The sequence below is a fragment of the Rhinoderma darwinii genome, chromosome 1 (genome assembly GCF_050947455.1).
Source record: "Rhinoderma darwinii isolate aRhiDar2 chromosome 1, aRhiDar2.hap1, whole genome shotgun sequence".
Classification (NCBI taxonomy): Eukaryota; Metazoa; Chordata; class Amphibia; order Anura; family Rhinodermatidae; genus Rhinoderma; species Rhinoderma darwinii.
The window spans coordinates 126,273,591-126,297,740 of NC_134687.1; the positions used below are offsets into that span (position 1 = coordinate 126,273,591).

At 42.3% G+C, this 24,150-nt stretch overlaps 1 protein-coding gene across 1 annotated transcript in view; it reads right to left on the minus strand.

Moving 5' to 3' along the window:
- Positions 1 to 12,433: 12,433 nt before the first annotated feature.
- The window catches only part of FHIP1A (FHF complex subunit HOOK interacting protein 1A), a 140,365-nt gene continuing 128,648 nt past the window's right edge, over positions 12,434 to 24,150 (minus strand). Inside the window, exons 10-11 of the mRNA XM_075849689.1 lie at positions 15,516 to 15,654; positions 12,434 to 12,657 (exon numbers count right to left, since the gene is read on the minus strand). Of these exons, the coding sequence (XP_075705804.1) occupies positions 12,434 to 12,657; positions 15,516 to 15,654 (363 nt within the window). The remainder of the gene's footprint in view (positions 12,658 to 15,515; positions 15,655 to 24,150) is intronic.

Genomic DNA, 24,150 nt, shown 5'->3' on the forward strand with positions numbered 1-24,150 from the left:
ACAGAGTTCCCACAGCGAGGCAGAGACACCTAGCGTCATAGATAAGTATGATGCTTGGAGCCCAGCTCCCTGCAGTGTGTTCGGTCCGGGACATGCGGCCAACATGCCGACCATATATCACGGACCAAACACAGTTGTGTGCATGGGGCCACTGGCGTAGCTATAGGGGTCGCAGCGGTCGCAATTGCGACCGGGCCCCGAAGCCAGGGGGGCCCACGTCCCCCCGCACCACATCAATAGAAAGTTACTATAGTAACTCGGGCCGCGGGCCCCTGTTACTATAGTAACATACTTTACTTACCTTCCTGGTTCCGGATGGCAGCGGAGGTCCTGACGTTAAGCGCTGTGCGCAGCGCATGACGTCACAGCGCTATGCCGCCGCGCACAGCATTGAGACTACAGAACTCCCGCCGCGGCCGAAGAGGAAGGTAAGGTTATACCTGACTGGCGGGGTCTGACTCCCGGGACCCGCCAATCAGCTGTTTTGAAGGGGCCGCAGCACTCGTACGAGAGCTGCTCCCCTTCATTCCTGTCACTTCATTCCGGTCACACTGTGAATCGGTGTCGGCGATTCACAGTGTGGGCGAGTAGTGAAATGAAGGGGAAGCAGCTCTCGTACGAGTGCTGCGGCCCCTTCAAAACAGCTGATTTGCGGGTCCCGAGAGACACATCAGCTATTGATGGCTTATCCTGTGGATAGGCCATCAATGTTTAGGGACTGCACAACCCCGAAGCCTACGATGTAGCAGGCTTAGGGGGCCCATGAGACAGGATCACAGATTGTGTGATCCTGTCTGCTGGGCCCTGTATCTAAGCCAATCACATGGTAGGCTTAGATACATGGCCCATGCGTGATCCTGTCTGCTGGGCCCTGTATCTAAGCCTACCACACTGTAGGTTTAGATACAGGGCCCCAGCACACAGTAATCTTATACTGTATAAGATTACTGTCTGCTGGACCCTGTATCTAAGCCTACCTTGTGGTAGGCTTAGATACAGGGTCCCACAGACAGTATCACACATGGGCCCTGTATCTAAGCCTTAGGGTACATGCACAGACACTAATTACGTCCGTAATTGACGGACGTATTTTGGCCGCAAGTCCCGGACCGAACACAGTGCAGGGAGCCGGGCTCCTAGCATCATACTTATATACGACGCTAGGAGTCCCTGCCTCTCTGCAGGACAACTGTCCCGTACTGTAATCATGTTTTCAGTACGGGACAGTTGTCCGGCAGCGAGGCAGGGACTCCTAGCGTCGTACATAACTATGATGCTAGGAGCCCGGCTCCCTGCACTGTGTTCGGTCCGGTACTTGCGGCCGAAATACTTCCGTCAATTACGGACGTAATTAGTGTGTGTGCACATACCCTAAGACATGTGTTACTAATCATTTTTTGTGTGTTTTCTTACAGGTTCGGTCGTTGGACTACGTCGGATTCCAGGACTACTTCGATGACAGCTTTTTTTTTATTGTCAATAAAATGGTTAATGAGGGCTGTGCGGGTTTTTTCTTATTTCAATAAAATATTTTTTCTATGTCTTTGTGGTTTTTTTTTTAAACTATATTACTACCGCCTTAGTAATGGCCGCCGGCTGATTGACAGCATCCATTGCTAAGGCGGGGCTTAGTGTTAGCCGATGCAGAGGCTAACACTAACCCCCTTTATTACCCCGGTACCCACCGCCACCAGGGGTGCTGGGAAGAGCCGGGTACGATCTAGTACCTGACCATCTGTAGTGATGGTCGGCCACTGGGGTGGCCGCAGGCTGGTATTATCAGGAGGGGAAAGGCCAAAAACAGTGGCCCTTCCTACCCTGGTGATGCTAGGCTGCTGCTGCTTTATTGTATCTGGCTGGTTATGAAAAATGGGGGGGACCCCACGTCATTTAAAAAAAGAAAAAATAATTGGAAAGAACGATGTGGGGTCCCCCCCAATTTTCATAACCAGCCAGATACAACACAGCAGCAGCAGGCAGCATTACAAGGGTGGGAAGGGCCACAGTTTTTGGCCTTCCCCAGCCTAATACTACCAGCCTGCGGCCACCCCGGTGCCTGCCCGTCACTACAGATGGTCGGGTACTGGTTTGTACCCGGCTCTTCCCAGTACTCCTGGTGGCGGTGGGTATCGGGGTAATAATGGGGGTTAGTGTAGCCTCTGCACCGGCTAACATTAAGCCCCGCCTTAGTAATGGAGATTGTCAATCAGCCAGCGGCCATTACTAAGGCGGTGATAATAAAGTTTAAAAAGATACAAGGACATAGAAAAAATATTTTATTGAAATAAAAACACAACCCTCATTAACCATTTTATTGAGAATAAAAAAAACGCCGTAATTGAAGTCCTCGAATCCGAAGTCCAACAACCGAACCTGTAAAAAAAACACAAACACACAAAAATAATCAGTAACACATAAAGAAGCTAAATTATTATTCTTACCTTTCCTGGGTCCAGCGCTGGAGACGCAATGTCAGCGAGCTGGGCCCTGTATCTAATCCTATCATGTGTGATACAGTCTGCTGAGCTGTGTATCTAATCCAATCATGTATGATACTGTCTGCTGGGCCCTATATCTAATCCGATCATGTGTGATACTGTCTGCTGAGCCACTGTATCTAATCCTATCATGTGTGGTACTGTCTGCTGAGCCACTGTATCTAATCCTATCATGTATGATACGGTCTGCTGAGCCACTGTATCTAATCCTATTATGTGTGGTACTGTCTGCTGAGCCACTGTATCTAATCCTATCATGTGTGGTACTGTCTGCTGAGCCACTGTATCTAATCCTATCATGTGTGATACTGTCTGCTGAGCCACTGTATCTAATCCTATCCATAGTTTATAGGGTCGTAGTGCTATAGATATGCTATGCTGTCTCATATACACACTTTTTTTGGGGGCGGACACATATGTATTGGGGCTATTTCCCTGACATTTTAAGCCCTGAGGGTATGTTCACACGGCAGCGTCTGTTACGGCTGAGATTACGGAGCTGTTTTCAGGAGAAAACAGCACCGTAATTTCAGCCGTAATGGCATGTGCAGGCGTCTTTCGCTGCGTCCATTACGGAAGTAATTGAAGCTGGTTTTCCATGGAGTCCATGGAAAACGGCTCCATTTACGTCTGAAGAAGTGACAGGCACTTTTTTACGCGCCGCCTTTTGACAGCTGCGCGTAAAAAAAAATGACCGTCGGCACAGAACATCGTAAGACCCATTCAAATGAATGGGCAGATGTTTGCCGATGCTTTTGAGCCGCATTTTCGGACGTAATTCAATGCTAAAACGCCCGAATTACGTCCGTAAATAGGGTGTGTGAACCCAGCCTTAGTGACGCCCCGGCTGCTAGTGCTGCATTGTTGGGTCACTTAGGAGACCCAGCGATGCAGCTGAAAGCTGCGGACCGTCGGCCATGAGAAGTTTGCGGGGGGGGGGGGGGGGGCCCAGTAAGAATTTTTGCATCGGGGCCCATGAGCCTCTAGCTACGCCCCTGCATGGGGCCATGCACTGAGGAGGAACGGTGGGGTGGGGCTATTTAACATCTTGTGCTTTTTCCTGTCCATATTAGAGATGGGGTCTTACCTCCTGTGGTGCTGCCATGGAGGTTTACTAGAAACCGAATTACCGGTAAGTCTAATTCTATTTTTTAGTGCTATGTTGCAGTCACAACAGATTAGCACCTGGCTTTTTTTTCCCATTTTGTTAGGAGGTGCTCACTAACTGTCATTTGTAGTTTAAATTCCTAAATTACCCAAATAATTTTTCCAATGGATACATAAAAAATAATACAATTTGCACCAACATTACTCTGCATCAAACCTTCAAAATGTTTTATAGTGGATTACACTGGTTACAACAAATACAGTATATTAAGATATGTGCATTATAAAGTCATTCTGAACAACCTCATAGAGGATGCCTGATTGTTCCATAGTTTCAGCCTACTCTGACAAGCATGACTGTGAACTTTTAGGCTTGGTAGCGTATCCGACCCGGAACTCGCAGCACTTTACGTCTGAAAAACCTTTCGAACTGAATTTCCGTGCAGAATGTAGCGCTGGGGTTAAAAAACGACCATACTTACCCCCTTACCTCTTTTCTGCGTGTAGTCTGGCCTCCCAAGATGACGTTGCAGGCCAAATGACGCTGCAGCGGTCACATGGGATAAAACGGCATCCCAGAGGGCCGGCCTGCAGGAAGAAGGAGAGCATTTTGGGTAAGTATGATTTATTTTTTCCTGAGTTACGATTTTTACGGCGCATTTGCTGCAATTCCACCGCAAAAGTCACAACACTTGGCTTTCTGTTGCAGGTTTTGCATCCCCATTAAGGAAAACCTGCAACAGAAAATCAACGAAAACGCAGCATAAATTGAAATGCTGCGGATTTAAATTCTGCACCGCAGGTCAATTTATTAACGTTTATGCTGCGGTTTTTTCCCCGTAGCGTGGGCACGAGATTTTCTAAAACTCATCCACTTTGCTGCTACTTTAAATGCTGCGGAATTTCTTCACAGAACTTCGGTACGGAAATTCTGCATCGTTTACACTACGTGGGAACCCGGCCTGAGGCCTCCTGCACACGGGACGGAAATGCTGGAGAACTTCTCTCTGGAATTTGTGTGCAGTAATTCAGCAACGTATTACAGTAGTAGCAAAGTGGATGAGATTTGAACAAATCTCACCACACACTGTGGTAAGAAAACACGTGCGGAAATCGATCTTGCGTAAACACTGCAGAATTTCCCAATGAAAATTCCAGAAGGCAGCTCTGCAGCATTTCCATCCCATGTGCAGGGGGGCTAAGGCTTTGTTCACACAGTGCAGATTTGATGCAGATTTTGTATAATTTAGGTCTCGTTCCTGGCTTTGGCAATGCAAATTGCGACTTTTGGGCCCTTCTGCAACTTTTTAATGCCAGAAAACTGGTGGGAAAATGTTGATAAATTCCACACAAAATCTGTATCATATCTGCACTGTGTGAACAAGGCCTTAAAATACCATCTCAGACATCTCTAATTGCTAACTTAATGCATATATTCTGAGCGATCAGAGAGGAGTAATCTATGTAGGACTTGCTAATTTATATCTGATCTGCTCTATGTTGGTGGTAGCAAATCTGAATTATGCATCAGACAGCTCATCAGCCGCGAGGATGGCTCTGTTGTTTATGTCTGAAGGTTATCAAGGTCAGGTCATAATCTCTTTCAGTGTAAGTGCAAACAATATACGTAATTAGAGAAAATGATAGAGCTTTTATATCCAAACACTTCCTTGTAACATTTCAAAAGCCATTAAGTAAACTACAGGCTTATATCGCTCTACTGGGCAGCATTGTTCAGTTCTACAGCTCATACATCAAAGACCAATTAATGGTATTTTTTAAATATTTTATTTTTGCTAATATTTAATTTACACGAACATTAGAAACTCGAAGTGTTCAATACCAGCTATTTGTCAAGTTTTACTTAGAGGTTTTTAAAATAGTCAATAAATTACCAGATGAAATTATAGCATAATAAAGTAAACCATAAATTAACTGGAAGAAGTTATCTAGAATTGCTATAGATTCATATACATTGTTAAAAAGTATCATATATTTTGAGAACGGTTTGACCTTTATACACAGCCTACAAAACAAGAGGACACCAAGTTTCTTTTTAACACATATTTTACTATATATATTGCATAACTTATAATGTGCAAAACCAAAGCAGGATACAGTTTACAAATAATATGCAGTAGTAATAGATATGCAGCCCACCCTAGGTAAGATACTAATACTAAATACATAACAAGCTGTGTCTTTTTACTATAGTATCTTCTTTTATATAATTATATATATAATAGGTGGTCACTTCAGTAGAGTCCAATCTCCCAGTTCCCCACCAATGTCCTAAACAAATAGGTCCCTGAATTGATTCTAAGAGGTGACCATGCTTAGCTACTTACTGTCAATGTAAGTTATGAACTGAGTGTTCGCAGGGGTCCTGACACGAAGGGTATGTTCACACGGCAACACAAAATACATCTGAAATGACGGAGCTGTTTTCAGGAGGAAACAGCTCCAGAATTTCAGATGTTTTTACAAGTGCACGCGTTTTTTGCGGTGTCTTTTACGGACGTAATTGTAGCTGATTTTCATTGGAGTCAATGAAAAACGGCTCCAATTACGTCCCAAGAAGTGTCCTGCACTTCTTTGACGTGGCCGTAATTTTACACGCCGTCTTTTGACAGCAAAGCGTAAAATGACAGCTCGTCTGCACAGAACATCGTAAGACCCATTGCAAGCAATGGGCAGATGTTTGCCGACGTATTGGAGCCGTCTTTTCAGGCGTAATTCGAGGCGTAAAACGCCCCCATTACGTCTGAAAATAAAATTGGTCGTGTGCACATACCCTAATTCTGCATGCATAGTCACCTCTCTATTGAAATCTACGTCAGAAACATACAAGGGTTCTCACTGGCAGGTTTCCATTGCACACATTCATTTAATGTGCTGTCATCTCCAATGAAATCAGTGTCCAGTTGTTCAGGATATCGGTGGGGTTTCCAGCTAAAATGACCTTGTGACGCATTTATATGACATTTCAGATTATGGTCGGATGGGAAAACCCTTTACCTGCCAGACTTCTAAAATTGATAGGAAAGAAGAACAATTTATTTTGTGCAACACATATTGAATAAGGCTCACTGTTTGGGTAGTAATCCATGAACTCCGAGGTTAGCATGAACGGTCATTTGAAACAAATTTGCAGGTTTGTAATTTTTTTTTACAAAAATCATTGAATAAACAAACAAATTTAATTTCTACTTGATAACCCTGCCTGTTAGATGACGCTTACATACCTTAATATATATAATAAAAAAATCTGTTATTTATGTTATCTTGATAAAGCACTAGATTGCAACCTAGACTATGTGCACCCTTGCGTTTAGTGAGCATAATGTATTGTCATGTTTGCTTTCTGCTATTTTCTGGTTGGTGTGTGGCCAACTATAAGGGTATGTTCACACGGCAGCCTCCGTTACAGCTGAAATTACGGAGCTGTTTTCAGGAGAAAACAGCTCCGGCATTTCAGACGTAATGGCAAGTGCAGGCGCTTTTTGCTGCGTCCATTACGGACGTAATTGGAGCTGATTTTCCATGGTGTCAATGGAAAACATCTCCAATTACGTCTCAAGAAGTGACAGGCACTTCTTTGACGCGGGCGTCTTTTTTACACGCCGTCTTTTGACAGCTGCGTGTAAAAAAAATGACCGTCGTCACAGAACATCGTAAAGCCCATTCAAATGATTGGGCAGATGTTTGCCGACGCTTTGGTGCCGTATTTTCGGACGTAATTCGAGGTTAAAAGGCCCGAATTACGTCCGTAAATAGGGTATGTGAACCCAGCCTAAGGTTGAAGAGGCCACAGTAAAAGAACCCACTGAATGGACTACTTACCTTATTTACCAATTACCTCCTTGACACAATTATGCACATAGAATTATGTTATCATTATGAAGTGCTTATATAGAAGTAGCGTAAGCTTGCTATTAACAGATGCCGCTGAACATTATTTGGTCTAACTTGCACTGCACCTCCAATAGCTGGATATATTTTAGAGATGATTTGTCTAGAAGTAAAATAAGTCCACCTGGCCAATACCAAAAGCGAAAACTCTGGGCATGTTGACCACACTCTGAAGCCATATATGCTGATTGTCTATGACCTGGCAGGATGGTAAAGTAACATAAGGCTGGGTTCACACTGTGTTTTTGTTGTGTTTTTAGCATAGTTTTTTTAGCCTTGATAAACTCCCATGTGTTTCAATGGGAGTTCATCAATTCAAACAAAAAAAACCTCTACAAAGCCGCACAGTGTGAACCCAGCCTAATACTTAGGCTGGATTCACACGAGCATGTTCGGTCCGTAAAGGACGGAACGTATTTCGGCCGCAAGTCCCGGATCGAACACAGTGCAGGGAGCCGGGCTCCTAGCATCATAGTTATGTACGATGCTAGGAGTCCCTGCCTCGCTGTGGGACAACTTTCCCGTACTGTAATCATGTTTTCAGTACGGGACAGTAGTTCCACAGAGAGGCAGGGACTCCTAGCGTCGTACATAACTACGATGCTAGGAGCCCGGCTCCCTGCAGTGTGTTCAGTCCGGGACTTGCGGCTGAAATACGTTCCGTCCTTTACGGACCAAACATGCTCGTGTGAATCCAGCCTTACTGAGCATTGCAGTTGAATTATTGCAGTGTAATTTGTGAATTTTGTCTTCCATCCATGATCATATTATTGAAACATATTATGATCAGATTGCAAAATGTAGCTTTAAAATGTATCATCATCACCACATGTAGGTCAAACGAATATATTTATTAAGGCACATCTATAGTGTAAGGCCACAGTTTATTGCGTCTACTAGTGTTGAAGACACAAAATTAGAAAACAAACTGTCAAGGTGCAAACTTTACAACATTCCTAATAAGTCTACATAAAGTATTGAATATATTTATTATGTAGCTTTAGGATACTTATCTTGTGCTACTTTTTAATTATATGTTTTATTGTGCATTCAGACAGAGCGTTCAATTTAGAGTTAACAGAGAGCAGAGAATTGTGGGAGCTCAGATGATACAGTTAGAGCATAACATTAAAGAGAACCTGTCACTATTTATATAAGTATAACCGGTTTACTAACCTGAATAGTGCTACCGTCAAGCTGCCTAGCGCTAATTGTTCAGCATTAGAGGCAGGGTAGCTAGCTCCACCCCTTTGGTTAACTACAGGAAATTAGCATAGAGGGAGCAAACACAGCAGTGGGCCATAACCAAAAATACAAAAAAAGCCGCTGGAATTAGGAAGACCGCGCTATTCAGGTCAGTTTAACTATTCAACTTATATGACCTAGTGACAGGATGTCTTTAAAAAGTGCAGATGAACCACATACAGTTTCTAAGAAGAAAACAGCATATAACTCAAAGTCAGAACAGGATAAGTAAAGAGAGTATTCACAAAATTTCTTAAATCAATGTTAAGTGTTAAGATAACTTATAAAATATGCAGCAAAACCACAGGAAACCGCAAGAAATTCGCAGCAAAAAAACACCTGAAGGCGCGTTTTTTGGTGTGTTTTTCGGTGCAGTTTTTACGGTTTCCTGCGTAAATCGCGGCGTTTTCATGCTGCGGGTTTTGCTGCATATTTAACCAGAACTAGGGCGATAGAATTCGCAAGCGGAAACACAGGATATATGGACATGCCACGGTTTCGAGAATACGCACCGTGGTTTTGCTGCATGCAAATACGCATGGCAAAACTGCACGTAAAATGCTTTGTGTGCATTGACTCTAATAGATTAAGAGTTTACGAAATGCCTTGGCTCTTTAACTTTCAGCTTTTGCAGCCATGCTATTTGGGTACGATATATATATTTATATATATATATATATATATATATATATATATATAACATATATATATTTGATGTGCATCTAAATAATAAAAAAACATGATTACAGCATTAATATGATAAAATATGATAAATAAAAACCATAAAGGATGGGAGTGGTGCTGTGCTGGGAAAAATTTAGATGGAGCTGTAGTGCCCCTACATTCTAGCAATTTAAGTGGTTAGGGACCCCCGCCAATCAACATGTGACAGAATGTCCTAGAGATATGCCAAGGTGGGAAAACTCAGTTAATGGCATTGTAAAGTCTGCTGCTGTACTCAATGCACACACAAGTCATCTCCTCAATAAGGACTGGTCATTTGTGAAATAATTCAGACAACCGATAAATCCCAGCAGGAAGTAACCAGAGCTATGATGTGCGCTTTGTTATTATGTCGGATCCTCTGATGGGTCAGCCATTAATGAATTCACCCATATGCATGTTAATCGTTAATCACAAATCCTCCTCTCTTCTTGACATAGATATTAAACAAGTGACTTACTAAAGAAACAGCTCTGAATAATAGCTAAGAGCTACCCCTTACTACAGTGATGCTAGCCCCACTCCACATTTGTCCACATCTATGCTTCAGTGCTTATAGAACTTTAGGAATTATCGACAGAATGTTGTCTTGAAAGGTTGAATATGATATGGCAGAAAGCAATATAAATTTCTTATCATTTCTAATGTCCCTAGAGGCAAGCAAGCCAGGTACATAGTAAATAACACAATAAACAAGACTCAAGGAATCACAGACAGGTTTTTAGTGCAAGATTGACTGACTTGCCCAAACAAGAGAACTCTTAGCATCCATAGTGTGCCATGTATTATTTTGGTCCATATTTTATATACTCTTCCCTGGAGATGAAAAGATGGAGTAGTGTCCACTGTTCATACGTTATTTTTACTGGATTTTTCTTCCTTGTCTAAGTTGGACATGACAGTCAAACATTTGGCACTTTAGTATCTGATAAAATGGTTCGATACAGAGATATACAGCAGTTTTTGGCAAAAATATATTGATATATACAATAGGCCATAAGTTCATTGGACACCAAGTTGTACAATGTTAGAGTTTATGATGTTTCATTACATAAAAAGGTAACTTGGAACTGATGAAAGTTTAACTCAATATGAGAGGAGCTAAAAATCACCGGGATTACCAGGAAAACAGGCATTTTAAAAATGCAGATAGTCTTGAATATGCCCAATTCTGAAAGAACATAATCTACAATCTCTCATTTCTACACTTTCTTCTTCGTTCTGGTGCTCAGTGATAGTTTTGATTTGATAGATTCTCCAGGATTTTAAAATAATCCTGCGTAACAGGGAAACTGGAAATATCGAAAAACTTAACTATTGTACATGGAGTTACTACAGTGGAAATAATAGCAGATTATATTAGATTTAAGAAAACATGTACACTTGTTACAATCTAGATTTTTTTTTTATAGCTAACTGCAGCTAGACTGAATTGATTCTATGATACGCACCAGTGAAAACGTTATTGACGTGTCTGTATAGTTTCTGTATAAATTGTGTATTATGACATTGGAATTATAGATAATTATAAAGTAAAATGACCACAACCTGTTGTATGCTGTTGAGTGCCAATGTAAACTCTGTGTTGTCAAGGTTCCATCACATTATGGGAATGTGGGGCATAACTACCAGACATAGCAGCAGCTATGGGAGCCACCGTATGAGGGGGTGCAGTTTCAAGATTAAAATTTGCCTCATAGTGGAAGTCAGTGATCAATGTAGATGAAGGAGGGATTGAGAAATTGAGTGTTCAGAAAAAGGAAGAAGCTGTGCATCATGGGATATAGGGTGCTGGCAAGCCAGTGAAGAGAGAGAAGGCCATAAACGTCATTACCTAAACTCAAATGCTACAGCTGATGGTATAGAGGGGGTGATGCTGAGTTTGGGCTCAGGCTCTGGCAGCATTTACATTTAGATAAAAATAAGTATGAACCCTTCTTGTAACTATTATAGATGCCCTGCTGAAGCTTCCAAGGACACACACTAAGGTAAAGAAACAAGCAGCCTAGTTACCTTGCAGTACACAAGTTGCAATAGGCGCCCAGCACTGCCCAGTAGTGATTGGCCCTGCTATGAATATACTTTTCTAGGTTATAACAGGCTGAGATCATACAGTGCTGTATATATAGCATGGCTCTCATATAGGAACCTTGTTTGTTAAAATGATCCAGGATTCCATCTCATCCAAGCTGGAAAGCAATTAAAGCAAGTTGTGGATTGCTTCGTAGAAGTCATTTTAGTTTTCCTCAGCCAGGATGATTACTGTACACTGTTTAGGGGCACATCATTGATTGTAAATGCAAGTTCCATCAGGTATAATGACCCTTCTTCTCCTTACACTTGTGTTCATTTTATCTGAATAATAGATACTATATAGTGCACAAACTATCCACACACTTGAGTCTTCTTTGAAAATGTGGTTTGCAAACTGCCTTGACTTGGAACAAATATAGAGAAAAAATGTAGTTTTCTTACAGGGTCTTATTATGTTTAATAAACATTGCTAATCTAATAGAGCACATGTAGAGCTGTAACTTCATAGTAGTCTGTAACAAAATGTCCATGGACAAGTGAACAGTCCTCCTCCATGTTGAGCCCTCGAATACCAAATTGTTACATGTTTAGAGCGTTATGTGTTCTAATAGTTTAGTAAAATTTACTACAAGACATACAATTCCTTTAAATGGTTAATAAAGCACAGATGCAACAGACCATTACAGTATAGGAAAATATGACTCTTAAACTCATGTAGGAAGAACAACCACCACAGTAAGCAGGACCAAAAAGCCCATTTTCTATCAAGTATTACAGGAAGTAATAAAAAGTATCTTATGGTAAAGGAATGTATCACAATACCATAATAACCCTAAGAAAATAGATGATCTTCATTTAAAACCAATTCTAACATAAAAACTATAAAATTAGATCTACACTCAATTGCAAAAGTGCTAAAAACTGTCCCCAATTACATAATATAACACAGAATGTTGTTGAGCCAAGGCTGCAAGTTCTTTTAAGAATTCCGGAAATATGGCGGATGCAAGCAAAGCATTTCTAGTGCGAGTAGAGACTGCAGAAAGAAGGGGCGATAGATTATTTTTCTGTATTCCAGCATGTGAATTTTCTCCAAAACTCTGTTCTTTGTCTCCAGTCATGTTCTCTGGTATATTATCTACCAAAAAATTGTAACAGTTAGACTTTAATGGTCATTTTAGAATATTAACTGCATCACATTTTCTTAGTCATCTAACCCATGAAGTGCATGTGAGAGTCAAAGTTATGACTTGTCCCGTGTCAATTGTTCCTGCTAATAAACAATTAGAATTAAATAGTTTTTATTGAAAAAACTACACCTGTTAGCTAGACTTAGTTTCAGTCTTACTCCCCCTTATTGTAAAGTATGTGTTCAGTGCTGTCTACTAGTTTAAGGCCCCATGCACACGAACGTGTTTTTGCGTTCGCAATTCCCCCGAAAATCCACGGGAGAATTGCGGACCCATTCATTTCTATGGGCCCATACACATTATCCGTGTTTTCACGGGTCCCCGCATGTCCGCAAATCCGTGCCGCACAAACTCAGGACATGTCTTATTACGGCCCGCAGATTCGATGCGGACATGCCCATAGAAGTCAATGGGCCCGTGGAAAATGCGGGTACACCTCCGTGTGTCAACCGCAGTTGGCGGATTTGCGGAAGTGTTGCTAGGCGACGACCGGGAATGAGTTCTGTCGTCATCCTGTTTTACCTAGGCTTTTTTTTTTTTTATCCGCATTTTGCGGATTACATACGGATGAACTGCGGATTACATACGGATGAACTGCGGAGGACATTTCACAGAACACGGTCCTGGAATTTGCGGACCAGAAAAACACTACGGTCGTGTGCATGAGGCCTAAGGATTATCGGATTAGCAAAATAGTATTGCTTCTGCTGCAAGATAGCACTAAAGATGGTCCAAAATAGGCTTCTGCTGAAACAACATAAAGTAAAGTAAAAACATCCATGGGAATGCCAGTAACATGGGGATGATAACGGAGTTAGAGGGGATTCCATCAATGCTTTAAATATCCAGTTGTGTATTATATGTGTTGAGAACTCTTATAGCCAAACTAAAAGTCTATATATGACTAGTCACCTGTAGACATGCAGGCAGTCCCACAGTACTTTATACCACCATGCCAGCATTTAAGAAATGTAAGCAGGCCGAAAGTTGGCACATTTTTATATACTTCATGCCTCAAATTATTTGACGGTGTCCAACTAGTGTGGCTGCACTTTCTGTTGTCACTTTTACGGTTACAGGCTCAGTAGAGGCAGCACTAGTACTGCCCAGCTTCTTCTCTAGTGCACCATTAGTCAGTACCGACAGAAAATAATGTCATCTTTTTCACGGCATCCGAGTGGCACTTGATAGATTTCACTGACCCATTTGCTTTAGTGGGTGAATCAGGTCCGTGAAAATGGACCCGATTCTCCGATTCGTGGAAAGATAGAACATGTCGGATAATGGACGGGACTCAGGGGCGGCACACACGGTTGTGTGTATTAGGGCTAAGGAATCTAGTTTTAAAGCCTTGTGAGAATGTTTAAGCAGGAGGAGAGGCTGCTGGCCATGTTTCTTCTATGTGAAATACAACGTTTTACTCCTGCTATTTATAATTACTGTAAATGTTTTTTTAACATTCTTGCAATGCCTGCAAAACACAGAAAGGTGACAAGTTTTCTTTATGGCTCATTTCACACTTTCATTACAGGTATCCGCTCGTCCTTTTCTCTTCAAGAACATCAGGAGACAAAATAACCCATTTTTAAACCTTTGCTTTAAAAATCTTGTTTTCCTTTCTGTTGATTTGTATCTGATGTCAGAGGCATAAATCCATGAGGTGAATAGGTAGCCGTAGCACCGGTATTATAAATGGCATATGGCCACTGTCTGTTCCTATTTTTAGTGGAAACAGACATAATAGAGAATAGTTCCCTAAACTGTGACCCTACAGAATAATTGAAATCTCAAAAATATACAGTAATAACATATATGATATAATAACATAAAGCTATGAAATTCTATGTAAATGCAATGTAGAGGAAACGGTTTACTGTCACAAAATCCAACACATCTATGGCCAAAGTAAAAGGCTCATTATATGGAGAGCAATGTGCACAGGTTACACAAGACTAAAGAGCAGAAAAGTTAGAAAGTTCTGCGACTCCTGACGTGTCTGATATTGTAGGACCATGAGATTTATATTCTTATTGCTTATGCACTGCTAGCACCCAGAGTCTTGCAGTTCAAGAAGTATGGAGAACTAGCAGAGAGTTACAAGACAGCTATAACCTGCAAACCCGGCATTTGTCAAAGATATGGAGCTAGTCTGGGAAGGAAAGATACCGCAGAAGGTAATCACTGCGCAGCAAAGAGACATAATAATAATAACAACAGCAATAACTACGACAAAGTGATGTCTGGAATAATAAAGAGCCTCAACGCATCCAATCCCTGCCTGCCTGCCTGAAAATGTAGCTCTAGACTTCACTTATACAGAGAAGGCTTCAATCTGTCAATCCCAATTAATGTGATAAGATATACGAACATTCGCGGTCATGTATTTATACAAAATCTTATTTTATTCCTGATGAGGGAGGTATATATTCCATACTTATACACTTTGCAGCCATGTGATGGAAGCGACAAATATATGCAGTATTTGCATATAGTAATGTCTATGTTCTGAGAAGTATGGAAATACAACATTGTGCTTTTGTTTGAAATAAAAAAAACACAGATTACTGCAAAAAATATTTCTACCACTAGATGGCACTTCGCAGTACCGTACAACATAAGTGACTTGCACTTATTATTGATTTCTATAGTGCCATCACCTTCCATGGCGCTGTACAATGTGGTAGAACCCTGCTTGTATATAATATATATCAATTTAATTCTTTTTTATTTTTTTTTATTTAAAGATTACCTGCTATTTTTACACGTACCAGGTAGACCTACTGACATGCACTATTATGACACATACCTTTGGTTAATACATCTATCGGTCCCTGGCTCATGTTCACACGAAGCAGCAGGTATTGTTGAGCTTCAGTCAGTAAAATGGAAAAATCTTTCTCTACAGAAGCAAATTGTTCAATTTTATGTTTGACAGAGGCCAGAACCTGCAAACGAAGAGGGAAAATATGTCATTTATAGTTTCCTTTGCAGGAATTACTTTTCTCTTCAGATGTTTAAAAATGGGGTTGAGTTGATTTCATGAGGTGATGAATGAGCGATTTTGCAACAAATAGCCTCAAAAGTCCCAGAGGAGACTGAGCCCGGAGCAGCTGAGAAAGCAAATGTCTGTGTCATGATGAAGTCGCTAATATAACTGGCAGCCTGCTTGACACCCTAAGCCCTGAGACTAAATGATCATCTGAATTCAACTTATCAGCTAAAACCTTTCCAAACCTAAGTTGAGGGCACATTGCCAGGCACGTTGGGGGATTTCACCAGTTAAAATAGAACCGGATATGATTTATTTCTTATAACAGCTAGAAATCACTGGAAAATCTGTAGGAAAATGGGAATACTGGAACAGTATAGGTCAGTCATGATAAACATGATGCAGACAACCTCGACTTGGCAGTCAACGATTTTTCAACCATAGACTTTATTCTATATATGCTAGTCCTTCTCAATGAATTAGAATATCATCAAAAAGTTCATTTATTTTTAGTAATTCAATTAAAAAAGTGAAACTCATATTATATAGATTCATTACACACAGAGTGATCTATTTCCAGCGTTTCTTTTAATGTTGATGATTATGGCTAACAGTTAATGAAAACCCCAAATGTAGTCTCTCAGAAAATTAGAATATTATATAAGCCCAATTTCAAAAATGATTTTTAACCGGTTAAGGACTAGGCTGTTTTACAGCTAAATGACCAGAGCAAATTTCACAATTTTGCTATGCGCTTCCTTAGATGACTATAACTCAGCAGGTGAATAAAGTTCATCTTTGAATTTTACACTCTTTTTAAAGGACAGATAGGGCTTTGTTTTAGTGGCATTTGTCAGTATATATCATTTTTATTTTTTTCTCTAAAGTGGGCAAAATTGGAAAAAAATGCAAGAATTTAGCAATTGCGTCAGTTTATGCTAGCATTTTTCACACACAGTATAGACCACGGACAAAATTAATCTCCTTTCACATTCTGCCACTTCTCCCGTGCATGGGGATACCAAATATGTGTGCCTCATTCACTGTGCGGGCATGTGCCAGGGCTTGGCATAAAAGGAGGCTTTTTGGCCTTTTCGGTCCAGGAATTTTGCATTTGATTTTATAGCAGCATACTGTTTTCTGGGGGGCGTAATGCTGCTGAAACATTAGAATCACCCCATAAATTACTTCATTCACACAAGTAGACCCCACAAGGTTTCCTTCAAGGGGTTTATCATATTTTTAGACAGTCCAGTTTTCTTCTGAAAGTTTCTTGAATAAGATGGAACAAAATAAAATCAGCGCTTTTTTAGCAAATGCGTCAGTTTAGGCCAGCATTTTTCACACACAGTATAGACCACGGCCAAAATTAATCTCCTTTCACATTCTGCCACTTCTCCTGTGCATGGGGATACCAAATATGTGGCCTTATTTATCACATAGAGATGTAGGAGGGCGGAGGATAGAAGAAGCTTATTTCACAAATCGCTTTTTTTCAAAGCTGGTTTTACAAAACTCAACAGAGTTTCTATAACACTTCCAAAATATCTGCTCTTGAAGCAGAAATCCCAAAATATTCATCTAGGGGTATAATGGGAATTTATTTTTTGGAGTTTTCTAAAATAAGAAATTGCAGGTTTATGCAAATGGAGCTCTCCGGCAGATGAACTTTAGAGAATATGCAAACATGACATCCACCCCCCACCCATTCCCTCCCTCACCCATGGAGTAAAATCATGGGAAAAATAAAAATGTAATGTAGGGCTAATATATTTTCAACAAATTAACTAAAATCTAATAATGCAGAACAGTGTGGTATTTTTTAAAACATGGCTCAATGCACAGGCCTGGTTGCGAGGGACATGAGGGAATCTTTGCGGTGCCCGTCTTTTCTGCAGACGCGGCACTTTTTCTGGGGGTTGCTTCTGGTTGGTGTTGGGGGAATCCGACTGATGAAGTGTCTTTCAGTCAGTCGCGTGACATCCTCAGACTGGGGGCATTCTCGGGTGTCCTGAACATCAAAAATGAGGTCTTCAATAATTTTTTCCTGGAAATCCAGGTATGTGTCTCTGCCTCTGTTTTTTTTGTAGAGCACAAATGAATTGTGGATGGCTACCTGTAACAAATAAATGGCCACTTTTTTGTACCAGGTTTTAGTTTTGCGTTTTACTAAATACGGCTGTAAAACCTGGTCGCTTAAATCCACCCCCCCCCCCCCATGTAATTGTTATATTCGGAAACGCTCACTGGTTTGTGCTTGTCCGATGTTGCCCCTCTTTCCCTCACTGCCACTGTTCCTGCGGTAAGAATCGTGCTTAGCACATACACGTCTTTGCGATCCCTGAACTTCCTCAGATGCATAAGCACAGGAGTCCTCCTTTACCATGCGCTTGCCCACTAATTGCTGTACCACATGCCCCAGTCCTTGCAGCATGCAAATGCCTAAACAGGGGCACACTAGAATAAAAATTGTCACAGTACAGGTGGTACCCCTTGTGAAGCAGAGGCTGCATTATCTCCCACACAATTTTGCTGCTGGTGGAAAGATCAGGGGGGCATCCTGGAACATTTATTGAGCGGTCCCGCCCTTCATAAATCCTGAAGGCGGTGGTATATCCTGACCCGCTTTCACACAATTTGTAAAGCTTAACGCCATATCTTGCCCTTTTGGAAGGTAGATATTGGCGAAAGCTAAGTCTGCCATGGAAGTTGAGGAGGGATTCGTCCACAATTACATTCTGCTCAGGGGTGTAGAGTTGCAGAAATAAATTATTCAGGGTATTTATTAGCGGTCTTATTTTGAACAACCGATCCCGGTTTGCATCGGTACTTGGGGGGGCCTGTGCATTGTCGTTGAAGTGGAGGAACCTCATTATTGTCTCATAACGAGACCTGGGCATTACTGCAGAATATACTGGGGTGGCTTGGGCGGGTCTTGTTGACCAGTAAGACCTAATGGAGAGCTTTTTGACAATACCCATATTTAGGGTGAGCCCCAAATTTTTTTTTAATTCCTGCAGATTGGTGGGCGTCCAATCTTTTGGCATGGGTGGATGAAGGTTTCTGCCTTATATATTAAGTGGCATATAAATTTGTTTCGTGGACAATCTGATTTAGGATGTTGTCCGTTATAAATAAATGGAAGTAATCCATTTGGACAAAATTTGTATTGTCCACGGTTATGCCAGGAGTGGCAGTAAATCCGTGGATTCTAGGCCCAAAAGATGGGGCAGGTGCCCATACAAGAGCCTGGACTGGAGGGACCAGGCTGTCCCGTGCTACAGCACTACTAGGCCCTGCGCTTTCATGTTCTGCAGTTTCAACTGCATCAGGGACAACGTCCCCTGAAGATGAACCTGAAGTGATGCTGTCATCGTCACTACCTAAAACAGGTTCCATCTCTGACGCCATCTCTGATGCGGTCTCCGACTCAGACCACAGCATGGCGTATGCCTCCTCGGCGCTAAACAACTTCCTCGCCATAACGTCACTAACACTAACTAAACAAATGTTGTTTTTTTTTTATAAAACACACAAACTAACTGGTATATATATCAACACTACCGCTAACAAAAAAAATAAACCGCTATTGCTATATATATTATATATATGTGGATATATATATAATTATATACTCCCTACCTGCCTATTCTAATAGAATAAAAGAAAGAAAGGTAGATAGATAGAAAAAAAGATAGATGGATAGATAGATTGTATAGATAGATAGAAATCTATCTATACAGAGAATGTTTTATGAGTGTAACTGTATTTTTTTGTAACTGTAACTGTATTCTTCTGGCAGCAATTCTCTCGAGTCTCTTCTTCTCCTCAAACTGAAACAATGTTTGAGGAGAAGAAAAGAGGCAGGAGATTTGCTGCCAGAAAAGTCAAAATAAAACAAATGTGGTCGCTGTGATAGGTTTTCACAGCGACCACATGTTCAGGGACCATCAGATTGGTCCCTGATACTCTGCCCAGTGCCCAGAGCTGTTGGTAACAGCGTGGGCACAGGGCTGTGTGCACGCGATCGCGTGCACACTGTTTTATATGCAGAAATGCATGTGATCGCTGTGATTGGTTGTCACAGCGATCACATGTTCAGGGGCCAAAAGATTGGTCCCTGACATTCTGCCCAGTGCCCATGGCTGTTAGCAACAGCCAGGGCATAGAGCTGTGTGCACACGATCACGCGAGCACAGTCTCTGAAGTCCCGCCGTAATTAGTCTATACGGCGGACTTCACAGACCCTGACCGCTGGCCGTATATATACAGCCAGCGGTCGGGAACCTGTTAATACCGAAATGTTGTCCTACTGAGAAGTATGTGCAGTATATGCCCTCAATACTTGGTCGCGGCTCCTTTTGCATGAATTACTGTATCAATGCGGCGTGGCATGGAGGCGATCAGCCTGTGGCACTGCTGAGGTGTTATGGAAGCCCAGGTTGCTTTGATAGCGGCCTTCAGCTCGTCTGCATTGTTGGGTCTGGTGTCTCATCTTCCTCTTGACAATACCCCATAGCTTCTCTATAGGGTTTAGGTCAGGCGAGTTTGCTGGCCAATCAAGCACAGTGATACTGTGGTTATTAAACCAGGTATTGGTACTTTTGGCAGTGTGGGCAAGTGCCAAGTCCTGCTGGAAAATGAAATCTGCATCTCCATAAAGCTTGTCAGCAGAGGGAAGCATGAAGTGCTCGAAAATGTCCTGCTAGACGCTGCGCTGACTCTGGACTTGATATAACACAGTGGACCAACACCAGCAGATGACATGGCTCCCCAAACCATCACTGACTGTGGAAACTTCACGCTGGACCGCAAGCAACTTGGATTGACGCCTCTCCACTCTTCCTCCAGACTCTGGGACTTAGATTTCCAAATAAAAGGCAAAATTTACTTTCATCTGAAAACAAGACTATGGACCACAGAGCAACAGTGTTGGTGCACTGTGTTATATCAAGTCCAGAGTCAACTGATGGCCACTATCAAAGTAATTCATGCAAAAGGAGCCCTGACGAAGTATTGAGTGCATATACGGTACATACTTTTCAGTAGACCTACATTTTGGTATTAAAAATAATTTATGAAATTGGGCTTATATAATATTCCAATTTTCACTAAAGACTCTAAATTTTGGGTTTTCATTAACTGTTAGCCATAATCAACATTAAAAGAAAAAAATGCAGGAAATAGATCACTCTGTGTGTAATGAATCTATATAATATGAGTTTCACTTTTTGAATTTAATTACTCAAATAAATTACGTTTTTGATGATATTCTAATTCATTGAGAAGGAATAGTATGTATATATACCGTATTTTTTGGACTATAAGAAGCAGTTTTTAGCAAGAATAAATCTTGCTAAAAAATCCCTGCATCTTATAGTTGGAAGGTCAAAGGATCTGGCAGCACCGGGCCTCCTGACCGCTTCTTACTTTACCCCTTCCCGACCCATGATGTTCCGGCACATCATGGAGCGGGGAGGGGATGATGTTTGGAGTGGGCTCACATGCTGAGCCCACTCTATAAACTGCAGGTGTCAGCTGTGTTTTACAGCTGACACGCTGCTCTAACGGCCAGGAATAGCGATGGTGCTGTTCCTGCCCATTTAACGAGTTAAATGCCGCGTTCAATAGCGACCACGGCATTTATGGGGGTCTTCCCATGAAGGACGTTTATGACATATCCACAGGAAACGAAAGATAATGAAGCGGCACAGGTCCCGAACTCTGGTGCGGTGCACGTTGTCAAGCCAGGCAAACCCACTCTGGCGTAATGTAAATTCCCCAAAAATTCCTGTTTGCTGCGGTTGTTTTGACAATAAACCTACTATTTTGAAGACTTGGAGACGTGTGCTGTCGTCCTACTACTTTTTTTTTAAATATCCACAGGATATGTCATAAATGTCAGATAGATGCGGGTCCCACCTCTGGGACCCGCACCTATCTCTAGAACGGGGCCCGCTAAACCCGGTTCTATCTTACCCGGCTCCGCTGTCTCCTGGCCACTTCCTGGTTAGGTGGTCGGGAGTTACGGAAACAGCCGAGTGCGTGCTGAGCTACGCTGTTTCCGTAACTTCCATATAAGTGAATGGGAGTTATGGAGACAGCGTAGCACCGCGAGCTACACTGTTTCCGGAACTCGGTAGCTATAAAAACAGCATACATTGTCGAGTTACAGAAACAGCGTTACTCGCTGGGCTACGCTGTTTCCGTAACTCCCATAGAACTGAATAGTAGTTACGTAAACAGCGTAGCATGCTACGCTGCTTCTGTTACTACCATTCACTACTATGGGAGTTATGGAAACAGCGTAGCTCAGCTAGTTACGCTGTTTCCGTAACTCATCCATGTATTGCAGTGTATTGTACCAGCGATCTAATGATCGCTGGTTCAAGGCCCCTATGGGAACTAATAATATGTGTAAAAAAAAACTTTAGATACATTTTCAGGAGAGTAAAAAAAATTATCAAAGTTAAAAAAATAACCTTTTCCCATTTTTCCCCAAGCACCAATGTAAAAATAAAAAAAAATACATAAATTGTTATCGCTGCGTCCGTAAAAGTCCAAAACTATTACAATATAGCATTATTTGACTCGTACAGTGAACGGCGTAAAGAAAATAATAATTGAAAACCTCAGAATCGTTGTTTTTTGGTCACCACGGTATTCATCCCATCAAAACAACGGAATCCTTGCACTACGGAGACAAACTGAAACCATTGGCACCGGATCCATCACCATTGAAACTAATGGTGATGGAAACGGAAACCTTGGGTTTCAGTTTGTGTCAGTCAGGGCTCCGTTCCGATGGAAAGCTCAGATGGAACGTCGGAACCAGGGGCGTAACTAGGAAAGACTGGGCCCCATAGCAAACTTTTGACTGGGGCCCCCCCTCCCCTGGGTGTCACACAACCCCCCCCCCTTGTAGATAGTGCCTTTTTTACAGCCCCCCACCCTACAGGGGGGGCTGTAGGGTGTTCCCTACAGGGGGGGGCTGTATGGTGTTCCCTACAGGGGGGCTGTATGGCGTTCCCTACAGGGGGGGGCTGTATGGCGTTATCTTCAGGGGGGCTGTATGGCGTTATCTACAGGGGGACTGTATGGCGTTATCTACAGGGGGGGCTGTGTGGCGCTACTGTAGAGAATGCCATAAAGCCCCCCCTGTAGGGAATGCCATACAGCCCCCCTGTAGGGAACGCCATACAGCCCCCCCTGTAGGGAACGCCATACAGCGTCCCCAACCCCCCAAAAAAATGCGACATACTGTGTGTCCTACAAAAGACATGTATCCCCTATCCACAGGATATGGGATACATGTGTGATCGCTGGCAGCGATAGGGAGAACGGGGGACCGAAAGTCCCCCGAAGTTCTCCATGACTAACCTCTGACTTCCGGCGTCTGCGCAGCTCAATAAACATGAAAGGATCGCTGGTCACGTATGCGCACAAGCGCGACCGGCGCTCCATTCATTCCTACGGAGCTGCCGACACAGACCCCGGAAGTCCGAGGTTTGTGATGGAGAACTTCAGGGGACTTTCAGTCCCCCGTTCTCCCTATCGCTGCCAGTGATCACACATGTATACACGTCTTTTGTTTAATGGCAGAGCGGGGAGATACCTCCCTGCTCTGCCGTAGTGTTCAGTGGCGTCGCGCTGTAGAAGCCATAGCGGCTGCTAGCGGAGCCTCCGGCCATTGTGGGGGCCCGTGCCAGTGGGCGACACGGGCCCCTTCATGCCGCAGGCCCCGTAGCAGCCGCTACGGCTGCTACGGCGGTAGTTACGCCACCGGTCGGAACGGAGCCCTGACGCAGATGTGAACATAGCCTACGGCACATTTTCTAAACTGTGTTATGTCTAGTGCAGGGCCTGAGAGGGTGATGTATGATATAGGGATTCAAATCACATTAAAAAGAGAATCCCTGTGTCATGCTCCATTTCCTCAAGACCTACACTAACCATGCGAATGTAACTTCTCATCAAATGCAAACTCGTAGCATCTTTAACTTTTAGCAAAACTATACAGGGAAACAACAGGGGTTATATCTGGGGTATAGGAATTTGAAACCTCCAAAACAGAACTGATTTTAGCCCTTACACTATTATTATCTTATAAAAGGAGGGGTAAAATATTTAAGGAACTTTTAGATAATCCCTATATATATATTTATATATATATATATATACACACAAAATACATTAGGGGGACTTTATGAAGCACTCTACGCCAGTTATTAGCGCAAAAACGTGCAACTTTTTTACGTAGACTCCGAAACATTAAAAAAAAAAAGTGGCCCCCCCACCTTAGCCCGATAAATTTAATAGATTTTACTCCTGGCGTAAATTATACCGCAAATCTACTCCAGTTAGATTTGATTATCTGGCGCACGGCCACTAGGGATGCGCTTCATTTATTAAGAAGCGTGCACCTCTTAATAAACTAGAGGCATCTTGCTCA